Below are 12,830 nucleotides of genomic sequence, written 5' to 3'. Positions count from 1 at the left end.
CTCAGAGCGGCACTCAAAGCCAAGCAGAAGTTCAAGATGTCTAAGTATTGTGAAGTGACTCTGTAATGCCCCTGTTGTAAGATGAAGCAGGTACATGTTGCCTCAGCGGTGCCCTGTTCATGTGACCATGACCTGAGCAGGGCTCAATCAAGAATGTATGTATGTATCTTCTGGTGCACCTTGCTTACTTAAGGGTTAAAAATCACAAAAAAAATATTTTTCACTTATTTATTCAACTAAGTACTCTCCGTAAAGTTTATTGCCTGGTATACCTGGTCTACATGTTGCTTTACGCTTTCTCTATACTTTAATAATAATTTAATAATAATTCTGTTGGACAATTAATCCCTTTAATTGTATTTAGCTTTTTTTGCCTAAAAACTATCTAATCTAATGGCGTTATGTCTGAAATTATATCAGAATCAGGCAAACCCAATATGTATAATATGTGTGTAATCATAAAATGTGAAGTCTTTTCTTTTCAAAGACCGTGTTACAGAAGACACGACATGTTGAGTGCCCTGACCTGGAAACCAAAGACTGTAATAAGGTGTCTAGTGGCCTCGACTGATACGAATCAATGTCAAAACACCCACAAGACCGAGACAAGTCCAAGGTGATAAAGGATAAATGTTACCTTGGAATCATGACAGTTCTGCCCAGGCAATATGCGGTCCTGTGACTCACTTTCTCAAGAATATTATTTGCGTCTTTGGTCAAACATGCAGACAGAAACGCATTAAGTCAATGGAAACAATTACAGATAAACAAGAAGCTTTCCTAAACTGAGGTTGACTTATATCACAATAACACTTAAATATTTCCATATGGCAACACAAGACAATGAACTCACTAGCATATTAGTTGGGTATGACAGATATTTTGCTGCAACCTAACCTAATTCATCCTGAATGTGAGCTTTTTATCATTGTGATAGGGATTAAGAACTCAGCAGAAATTGTCGGAAATGCTCCAGCCTGCTCTTTTGAAATAAATAAATTGCATAATTTAGCCTCTAAGCTGTGCGCCATAATCATATCTTGTCAGTCATCAGCCATTGTAGCCACAGGTTTCAACTATTTAAGTGCGTTTGGAAGTTATGGTAAGAAATTACTGTATTATTAATTTCACTGTTTGCAGTGCTTCAGGGTGTGCTGCATTGACACTCCAAATTGCTCAAAAATCACAAGTAAAGGCTTTTGGGGCTGAAAGTAGATGGCGCAAGACGAAGCAAAGGAGCCAGAGGAGTGCAGGAGGAGACAGTGGAGGCGTGGGTTGGCCCCTGAGACATGTACTGAGTGGATGTGGAATGACAGCACAAGCCCAATTAGTCTTGGATGCCAGGGCTGCTACAGGGGGGTCAGTGCAAGTGATCAAGCCATTCATGCATTCAAGCACTCGCCCGCAGGCACTCTATGCCGACTGCCTGGGTAAACTTACTATATTCTATCACTGCTTCTGCGGGACCTGATCGCTCTAATACTGCCGCCTCTGCTCTCCCCCCTCTTTACTTCCTTCCTTCCTTCCTTTCTCCTGAAATGTGCTGCCTCGCCCATTTTTTTCTTTTTTCTTGCTAATCCCCAGTTGCTCCTCTTATCGGTCTCTCTTTTTTTCTCCGTCTCACACATTCACACTCACAAAACACACTCTCTTAAGGACATAACACACTCCACTTGAAAGCCTGTCCATGCTTTAACACTGACAGTGCCACTCCCTCTGTCGTCTTACACCCTCCCACTTGTTTCCCATCCCCAGAGCTCAAGTATTACCTCATCCCACTCAGAGGCAAAGGACGGCATGCGTTCCATGGATGGCTGCCCAGAGCTGCAGTTAGACACAGATCCACTGCGGCCGGCCAGACCTCCATCCTCTTCTCCTACTGGTGAAGCAAGCAAGTCAGAGTCCGACTTGGACAAACTTCGAATCAGCCCCAGGTCTGCAGGTCTGGTTCTGACTGCTGCCGATGCAGACTCAGCTGAAACTTCGTTCAAGTCCTTAACGTCTGCCTTTGGACTCTGGACCACCTTGGTGGGATTGGCATCCGGCGTGCACTGTGCCATTGTTTTGGAGCTGCCAAGTGCAGCAGCTCAGGGTCTTCAGTTTCCTGCAGTGTTCTGGCTTGTGTAGACACTGGTCAGTCCAGAGAGTGGTCCGGGGTCTTTTACACTTCTAGTTGTGGAAAGCCAGTTAATGGTAGTAGCTGTAAGAGACAAAAGAATGAAATATATAAATACTGTAGACTGGGGGGGGGGGATCTGCCTGACGCCAACTCATACAAAGTACTCCTGTTTGAAGGGAAAGGGAGCATGTAAGTGAGAGACTTGTTGTGCACAAAAACAATCATGAAGGTCCACCCTCTAGTTGTATCCTGTTGCCCTCCCCTTAGTGAAGGGGCTGCCTCAAAGAGTCCCCCTCCTTTGTCTTATCAGCTGTGACTTATTACATACTTTCTCCTACCCAAATATTTCATTGTTCATCACATCCTACGTTGTCATGCAATTCCTTGAAGAGAATATTCCCAGTAGACTCTGAAATAAGGATGAGAAGAAACAAGAGCTATAGATATAATCCCAGTCGTATCTACATATGGCAAACACACAAGTTCAAACTCCTTAAAGACACACAAATACATCGACATGTATCCACAGCACTTGTCTGAGAAACTTAAACTCATCACTATCACCTGAAATCAACTGAGCACAAAACCTACACCACTTAAAAAAGTCCTCATTTCTTCTTCCTCTTACCTGCTGACTTATTTTAGCCTCTGTGTTTTCCTTGATCTGTGTACTTTGTGGCTGTCTTGTTCCGAGGTTGTTTCCAGACTCTTCAGGAGGACCGACTCTGTCCCGTATTGAGCATCAGAGGACGGAAGAATCCAAAAGCCTGGCCTTATTCAGACTGACAGCTGGGGTAATCAGGTTACTGATGCACTGGGTGGCTGCTTCGTTTTGAAAGGAGGGCGAGACGGGATTCTTCCTTTGCTGTCTGAGAATGTGTTTAAGAGTGTGTCTGTGCTGGAGACTGGGGACTGACTTGGACGTAGTTTTGTTTTGTAAGGCAGACGTGGGGTAAATGGTATTTCCGACCTTTATTGAGTCATCATATCGTGCCAAATGATTGTCTGTTTATCTATCTGTAGGGAATATTATTTGGCCCACCTTGATTAAAGCATCAGTGTTTTCCTAAAATCATAAAATTTAAGATGTTCCCCTGGATTCTTCCTCTTATTTTCTTCTGTACATTTTGCCTGATCAGGAGCTTAATCTCTTATAGAACCTCATGCCCATATTTTACAGTCACAAATCCAGCTCAAGCCAAAGTGGTGACACTTCACACTGAATTTGATGCCAAAATCATTGGATCATTTTCTCCACTCTACTGTGATATATTTGAAGCAAAATATCTTTAAATGATATTATAAATGATATAATTTACCAAATCATAAATGCCATTAATTGGGTTTTTTTAAACTGCGTTCTTTGACTTGGTTTTAAAAGAGATAACATGAACTCTAGGGCTCTGCAGAGGTTAAAATATCAGGACAGGAAATGTTGATGATATGGGAGGAATGTAGAGAGGATCTCACACACTCTGCTATTCACGACTCTTCTCAAAGGGAGTTGATGCTGACAAAAGGATCTCCTGTGAGGCATCTTTAGTATTCACAGGCAACCGTAGCCGTGCACAGCGCGTCTCTGCGCCCTGTGCCCTCAATCAGCCAAGTTCCTTGCACGCTCACCTCTTCCCTATGGGTAGTGCTGGTACTGGTATGTGCATGACAGAAAAGATAACATCCTTCACCCGCCAAGGAAGGTTCATACAGCCACACACTGCTTAGCTGGCAATAACAAAAGCCACATCTAATGAAGCATGTTGAATTGAATTGCACATCTAATGATCTCTATGACTATGCTGAGGATGAAACAGTTTAAGTTATCCATATCCACTGTGCCATTTTAAACAATAGAGGCTCAGGAATACAACATGTTTCAAGATAATGATGTCTTCACGGCATATTAGAGGGACTAAAATAAAACATGCATCCCCTCCTTCAGCTGGCTGGCTGCTGAGCCTTGGGCTAAAGACAGTGGTGACTCATGAACACTCTTCTCTAGCGAAGACATGCACACTGTGCACGTCACAGAGAGGCAGCACGTACAGTAAACACACACACTGGAGTGCAATGTGCACAGCGTTTGTGTCTTTGTGTTTTTGGTTGTGTGCTTCTAAATTGTTTGCTGCTCCTTGACACACAGATGCCTTTTCAGGATGCTTGTGCGTGTTTGTGACGTTCTTTACACCTGCTGATGTGTCCCCAGGTCCACAATTGACATTTTAATAACACTGTGCAAGTTCTAAAACCACTTTTCTCAGCACTCCAGCTTATAAATCATTATCCTTGTCTGCAGTTTGGTGCCCTGCAGTTCTCACCTGATCAGCCAGCATTACAGACCCAAAGAATGAGGCCAGTGGGTAAAAATATAATAAAGTTAATCAACCTCGGAAGCTATTACCTTCAGATAGACAGATTGGTTTTAAAACAAATCTGCAAATTGCAAGAAAACTACAAATGGTGCAAATCAGCATCCATGGGAATCTACAGACCCAAATGGCAGTCATATGGTTCATTCTCTCTAGTCCCATTGCATTTTATTTGGTTTGTGTGTTTCTCCTTGGAGAGGCTGAGAGGACGTTAACCCAAGAGTCACAGACAAGAATGCTCTACTGCTGACCTTTGAGGTCACTTGTTCCCCGGGGCAGTAGGAATGCCATTCATTCAAGCTGTCATTTCCTGAGTCCTGCAATGTGGGAATTCATACTTTTTATCACAGGAAAAGCTACGAAATCCATGAAATAATAATGTACTAAATAAGGTTATGCTCAGAAGTCTATAAATAAGGAGGTCATTTAAGGCCAACAGCACATAATGATAGTAAACTTTGTTTGTATAGCACTTTTTTCACACAGGAAATGCAGCTTAAAGTGCTTTACAATAAATAAATTACATGCACCAAACTTCACATGAAAAAGCACATAAAATGAACATAAAAATGTAAAAAACAAAACAAAAACATGAATGTAACATAAGGTGGAAAATAAAACCCAGTTGATAATAATAAGATAAATAACATGTATAGGATATGTTTTTAAAGAAACCAAAACCAATTTAGTATCCAGGCAGTAGAAACAATACTATTCATATTATTTTGGTGCTACTGACAACTCTTGTCTCGCTTTGAAATGACACTTAAAATATTACGTCATTGTGAAAGTTACTTCAAAGTCGAGGGATGAAATAAATCACTTCAACACAGAGACAACAGCAAAACTACCTGCTGTTAGCTCAAGATGGCTAAAGACACGGCTCCTGTGAAAGCTTTCCAACAAACATGAACAGAGCTGACCTCTCAGCAGGGAAACGGGAGGGCAAGTGTGCATGGCTGAATGAAGACGTAGCGCTGGATATCCATCAGTGTTAGAGAGGGGGAGCGAGAAAGAGAGACCGGAGGGTAGTGATACAATCTTTTCCTCATCGCCTAACTGGGTTTTAGTTGGTAATCTTGCTGGAAAAATCTGTGAATTTTCCTCAAACACTCTCTTATCTAATATTATCTACAACATCTGTATGTTATGGGAAAATCAACCAGAAGTTCCCCACAGAGAAGATCTGGCAATTTTTAGCCAGTTGAGAAATGCCAGGGTTGGTTATTTGGGTGCTTTGCCATAAAATGTGGTATTCATTGGTTTCATATGACTTTTGTGATCCCCTGACTTTTCTTCTGGTGCACCAATAATGGGGAAATTTGTGATTTGGAGTAATGGATTACCATGAACTTTGGTGCTAACATTCACGACCTCCTCAGGAAGACTTAACTTTGGTGACTCCCTGACTTTTCTAGTGCCATCATCAAGTCAAACTTTTAATGTGTTGGCTTATAATATCTGCAAAACTACTGACATTCAAGTTCACCTCGGCTGCAACTTTGTTATGTTTAGTGCTTAGTAGCAAATGTTAGCTTGCTAATACACTGCACTAAGATGGTAAACATTACTCCTGCTAAACATCACCACGTGAGCATGTTAGCATGCTGACGTTACCATTTCAAAGCATCTCTGTGCCTCAGAGAGTTGCTAACATTGCTGTCTCAGTCTTAGTTGTAATTGTCTAATGGGAGGAGCGATAGAAATATTCCTGTCCATTCAAGAACAGTTGTATTCCGAGTTCATTTCGTCCTCTGGCAGGTTGTTTGAACTCTTTTGTGAATAAAAAAAAAATTCAAGCTGAAAAAGCTTTGGCAAGCATCTTATCCTCTAACTACAGGAGCTCTCACACAATGGAATACTAATCACTGAAATAAGTAATCATGTTTGTAGTGTGAATGCTGCTGGACAACCATGGGTTGTGATGTGAATCTAAAGGTTTGAAAAAGTAGTGATGCCTTTGAACAAGATGTATTGTTGCTACAATGTAAAATAGAGAGCACTTAGTCCTGAGGGGGACATTCCTGCTTTGTTGCCATGCATTCACACCTTTAAATAATGGTTATCAGGGATGTTATTGGAGCACTTCTAATGCATTCTTGTCCAAAAGAAAAATGTTTTTTGGTCTACTATGATAAGGGATTGCTCATTCATTTCTATCATGCTGCATGGCATCATGTGCCACAACAACAGCTGCAGGCCACATAAGGATAAAGATAAATTTAACAGATACATTTAGCATGCTCGAAAGATCAGAATCAAAGTGCACCGTGGAATCCAGCTGTAGTTCCTCCATTTGTAAGATGAGAAACGATGGCATGATATCCTGTGTGCAGAAAGAATGTGTGTCCCTTCAGGTGTGTATTCATGTGTGTGCATGCATGTGCATTTATGAGTGCACATGTATGCATGCAGGGGTAAATGTTTGTGTTAAAGCCGGAGGCACGCAGAGCTTCCTGTGTTAGGTTAATGCTCTGTGCTCTGCTCTCAGAGATAACAATGGGCGAGGCTCCATGTTTGAATTTCCCATCAGAGGGGGTGATGATGACAATGTCCACTGACAGATTAAATACATTCTGTTTCATTGTAACTAGCCCAGAATTGAAGATAAAAAAGGCCAAAAGTTTTCAATTCAACATTATAACCAACAATCCGTTGCATCTTATTGATGGTACATGCAGAGAGAATTTAGAAGGGACACATTCAAATTCATAGGGAAGAAAGTACAAAGGGAATGAGTGAGCAAAAGATGCAGAGAGCCACAAAAGAGAGCAGGTAGACGGAGGATGAGTAGGCAGGGTAATTAATCCACAGATAATGCTGACGGTTCACCGCCAGGTCACTTTCAGTGTAACACCACCATAATAGCTGCCCTTGACAAGCTCCATATCCAGTTTGTACTGGAGATGTATGTCTTAATGATAGTAATGATATTGGCAGTCATGAATCAATCAGACATGCTCAATATATTCAGCCAAGAGTCAAGAAATGTATTCTCTGGGAAGTGATACTGTTAGACAATCCACTTCCATGGCTCACACGGCACTTTAAGATAGATTAAGAGCACACATATAGAATGAAGACATTAATCACTGGAGATAGGTGCAGGGAAAATCCATTAATAAAAGAAGGGTTTGCACATTCTCAAGGTACAATATACCATGAACGTCTCTCTGATATCGCTTTGCTCTCCCTGTTGCACACATCATATCCACTGTCTCAAATCAAATCTCTAAAAAAAAAGGCATTCTTTTATGTGCAAAAGTGTATTACTGTGGCTAAATTTGCCTTCATCTTCAGATACACGGCGCTTAGCCAAAGGCTCTTAGCCTTTTTAACTTTCAAACATCAAAGAATTTTAGAGAGTAAGAATCCTTCCTTAAAAATAGACTCCCTGCCCTTGACTGTACATTGAGCACATTTTTAGACGCAATTTTACTTGTTGCTGGAGTAAAAAGCAAGACAGCACTCTAGTATTCAGTCCGAGCTTGCTGTCATGACTATGCCAGATTTAAAAGGTGACATTACTAGAGGTTTTTGTTTTGACCTGGATTCACTTGGTCATTCTTAATTTAGTTCCTTTTGTTTTGTGGACACTGTTATTGTTTTGGAGAGCTTGGTGAGTAATGACTGTGAATGTGACAATGATCTAATATCCAGAGTAGCACAACTTGAAAACATGACTGCGTTAATGAAAATTGGTGGATTCTCGGAAAATGAATAAAACGTGGCTGGAAATGGTTTAGGGTTTGTTTTAAGTGCTTAAATGTGTTGATTTATTGGAGAGCTGACTATCTCTCTCGAATCTTTGGCAAAAGAAAGAAGGAAGCGAAGAAAGAACAAAGCCCAACTGTGGAAAGAAGTCTCCTGCTTAGATGGATTTTGCCCATTTCTAACAGGAGTAAAGTCCTTGTATTAAACACCATTACATGCATGAGTGAGATGGTAACAGATGATGAAGAGATTTTTCAATTTCACCTTGGGCGCATATTGACTGACAGGAGGGAACAACAGAAATTTCTGTAGGGGAGATAAGCAGAGACAGCTTCCCAATAGAAACAATTTGGAATACTTGAGGCATTTATGCGTTTGCCTCTGAGGTTGGAAAATAAGTGATTTGTAAAACTTCTCTTCTCCTTTCTGTGCGCTCAAGCAGGTTGGCAATCGTCCATGATCGTTATGAATAAAACTGCAGATTTTGCACCTTCCTTGTCCTTCATGTTAAGTGCTTTTGTTCAGGTAAAGAGGACTGAACTGAAAACTTCTAAGATGGTTCATTGCTGCTCCTAATGAGAAGAAATACTTAAAGCAGGGGGTAGAAGGTCAGAGGACCCAGTTTAATATGCATACACATTTTGTTTTCAGCATTATGGCAGAGAGCACCAACCAGCAAAGTTGAGAAAAAAACAGGTAATGGGTATCAAGCTGTCTGGCTAAATTAATATATCCACATAAATCACTGCCATTGAATTTACAAAATATCTAAAAAATACTGCACTCTGCCTAGTGATGAAAATTAACTTTATTTTGATTGCTTTCAGTACATAAGTCAATGGATTTAAATCTCTTTTTGTTGTGTGTCTGTCAATAATATTCATGTTGAAATCAATATAATGAATTGGTCTACAATTAAATAAGTAAATATGTGATTTAAAGGCCTATCACACCTCAAGTCAAAATCTGAGATGGCATATGGCCTTTAATATTACTGCTACTCTGCTAGTGGGAGGCGTTTAGCTTTAGCCAGATGTTTAGCTCCATCATAATTGGATTTATTGTGTTATGTGGAATAGTATAACTTATAGCTAGGGAAAAATGTAGTGTTAGCTTTAGCCACTTAAATTTGCTTTCACTTTATGTGGAGAGCATGGATGTATAAGAACAGGACACAGCACAATGACTTAGACTTGCAGCCAATTTTTCCCAGTAGCCATTTCCGGTACTGCAGTGAAAAATCCCCCTGCAGCTAAAAAAGCATTTTCCCCATAGACCACCATTATAAAACAGAATTCTGTAAAAGTGTTGACAGGACATCTTGATCTGCAAACATGATCCATTATGACTCTTTTTATTAAGAAGTTCTTATCCTTGGAGGATTTATATTTGTGAAACTGTTCTGGAGCCAAGAAATTGTACAGTATGTATTTAGTGGGCTGCATACGTAACCCTGGAAGCTAGACGTTTTTTGCCCTTAATTTTTTTCCCATCTGCATTCACCAATATCTCTGCCTCTGATTGGCTATTACTTGTTGACTTTGTTGGTTAGGTTGGTGTGGTTATGCATAAGGAGATGTTTAGGGTTAGGGTCAGAGCCATTAAGAAGCACAGTAGGTGCAGGTCTTTGCAGAATGAAGGTGGGGGAAAAATTATGTTTTTTTGGCATTTGTGTCAGGCGAGCAACTCTTATTGGATTGAATAGGCACCATTTTCAGTCCGGTATGTAGCTCTTATAATACATCCTTGAGACAGAGAGCAGTTACAGGTGTTTGTCTTGGTTTTTATCTATTTTTGTAGTTACTACACATTCCACCTTAAAAAAGGGTAAACTGTACATGCAGCTTTTTGTGTTGGATTAGAAATCAAATCAAGTCAGTCTAGCCTAGAAAAAGTCACATGAACCCAAATGAAGAATATGCTTTGGTGAAAGAAGAATGTCTTGCAACAAAGTGATGAGAAAGGCAAAACACATACATTTAAGGTGAGTGACAAATTGAAGAAAAAATCGGTATATGCATGGTTTAGGTCTACTTGTCCCCTTAGAGGGAAAGATCACTGCAAATCAATACAAAGTTGGTCTGAGTGGTCACCTTTATCCTCCGATGAAAAATGTCTATCCTGATGGGAGTGGTCTCTTCCAGGATGACAATGCCCCAATCGATGGGGTGCGAAGGGTCACTGAATGGTTTCATGAGTGTGAAAATGATGTGAATCTTGCTATGATCTTCACAGTCACCAGATCTCAACCCAGTTGAACACCTATGGGAGAGTTTGGACCAACATGTTGGACCGTTCAGAAACTTGTAGAATCAAAGCTGAGGTGCACTGCAAAGCTGTTCTTTCTTGCCCAACGCCTTACTAAGACACTTTAAGTAGTTTTTTCCTTCAATTCGTCACCTACCTGTATTTGTGATGGCACGTTAACTATGGGACAGTAATTTGCAACTACTTTTATATGCATATATGGATACAAACCATATGTGGGATGCTGATGAGGACCTTGATAAAAAATTCAAGTCTTTAAGTTAGAGGTGAGGTCATGAAAAATGTATTGAGTGAAGTTACACCAAATTTAGACTTTCAAAGTTGGGAAAAATAGAAAACATCCCAAAAATAATATAAGAATCTCACTACCTTATGTTTACTAGAGTGTTTTTTATTTTCATCTGCTTTTAGAAATGATGTTATTATATCAGACTTGTTGCCGGAGGGATATGCTGTTTATCTTACCAGGTAAACCATTAATCATAAGAATATTCTGTTTTGCATTGCTGATGATATAACAGGTGAACAGAATTTGATTAGTTTGAATTCACTAGATTGTGTTTAAGTTATTTAATAAATGAACATGCATTACCAGACACACCTTTCACCCCATTCACTTGAATGAGAAATTGTGTCTCAGCTTTCGACTGGTACTATATTTAATTAATGTGAATTTGAGACCAAGTCCAGCTCTATTTTAGTAACAAGAAAGCTGTTTCAAGAGAATGAATTATAAACACAGCAGCTTTTCTGGAGCTTTCAGTTGTATAACATGTTCTTCAGCATCAGATCAGATCAGTTTGCCGAGTTGTTATGAAATTGTAGATGTTCAAATTTCCATTTTTTCTGAGCACTTTAAGGATCATGTGATATGACTGAAAGCTAAAGAACAGAACACAGGGGTGTGATGGTAGCCTAAGCAGTGGTAGGCAAATAGTGGCTTGTGGACCAAATTTGTCCCCAAAATATTTAGAAGTTGAAGCATCAAAATAATTTTCCTTCTCTGAAAAATAACCTTGTTAGATCTAATACTGCCCCCACACAAGGAGAGGCATTAAAGCACAGTTGCACTGTGTTAATAGAACAGTACAAGGTGCTGAAATTAAATCTAATAATCATAAAAACTGTGAATTCTAACACTGTTTTAATTATATTAACATTATCCTATGTGACCATAACAGATTCGTTCTCCACATACGCACATTGATGGCAGTCAAACAGAAACTGTGTGCTGATGGCATACTTCCAATCAACTATAAATAAAACTGGCCACTGTTTAAACATACCGTATCTAGAAAATCAATAATGTACATCTTGAAGTCTTAAAATGAACCGACCTAACTTAGTAATGGGAAAATTTACATCTGCAATCAGATAAAGCCCTAAACAGTGTTATAGATCAATGTTTTTCTTAAAATATGATTCAATGACATCAACAAACCATGTAGTCTTTTACTGGTTTAAGGCATTGAGCATGCAATCATAACATCCCTAGTCCCTGGCGTTGCCGTATTCAGCCCCAGCCAGGTTATTTCCTGTCACCTCTATACTGTCAACTCTAATAAAGACATAAAATTGCCCCAAAATACACTTAAAAACAAGTATGAACTTTGAAGCTCAAAGATTATTTAGGTGTTAAACAATCACCTGTGAATCTGAGGATACCAGGCTGGAAGCATCACTGAATGCAGTATCAGACTTCACTTTAATTAATCTAATTTATTTTAATTCTGTTGCTGAATAAATATTTCCTTTGTGCCCACACACAACACTAAAAAAAACAGAAGAGTGAGTCGGTAACATACAGACTAGGTGGGTGGTTTGGGTGATGAATTTTAGTTTAAAAACCCTTTAAAAAAAACAGCACCCTCATAGCTGAGTGGTTACAGTTCATACCATATACCTGCAACATTCCTGGTTAGAGTCCAGCAAGGGATCTTTGTTGCATGTCATACCCATTCCTCTCTCTCCCCTTGTTTCCTGTCGGCCTTTCTGCCACCAACGATCCAATAAAAGGCAAAAAAAAGATAACATAAAAAAACAACTTAAAAAATATATGATATTTTAATGTATTTCTCACCAATTGTTGTCTTATTTCACACCAGTAAATACAATTCTGTAAGTTAATAGTTGTGTAAATTGTTTGCCTGTCCTTTTGACTTTATGAAACTCAGCTGTGAAGTGCAAAATACTTCCGATGCAAATGCTGGAAGATGAATATTTAACACGGTTATTTATAAAACATGGCATTGCATAACGTAGTGGAGCAGGTGAAGGAGAATCACTGTCAGTGTCCACAGTGCGTACTGCTGGCCGATGGCAGGCCACCGCGGGGTCGGCATAAGACGGTTAAAACTGAAGTA

The 12,830-nt window shown here is 39.7% G+C and overlaps 1 protein-coding gene across 2 annotated transcripts in view; it reads right to left on the bottom strand.

Annotated features, from left to right (window-relative positions):
• Positions 1-2,187, bottom strand: part of anks1ab (ankyrin repeat and sterile alpha motif domain containing 1Ab) — a 45,242-nt gene extending 43,055 nt beyond the window's left edge. For both annotated transcript variants that reach the window (XM_062415921.1, XM_062415922.1), the window contains exon 1: positions 1,770-2,187. In XM_062415921.1, coding sequence (XP_062271905.1) covers positions 1,770-2,060 — 291 coding nt within the window. In that variant the 5' untranslated portion in view covers positions 2,061-2,187. The remainder of the gene's footprint in view (positions 1-1,769) is intronic.
• Positions 2,188-12,830: the final 10,643 nt, after the last annotated feature.

Source organism: Scomber scombrus, chromosome 3, assembly GCF_963691925.1.
Source record: "Scomber scombrus chromosome 3, fScoSco1.1, whole genome shotgun sequence".
NCBI lineage: Eukaryota > Metazoa > Chordata > Actinopteri > Scombriformes > Scombridae > Scomber > Scomber scombrus.
This window is presented reverse-complemented; position numbering and strand designations above follow the sequence as displayed.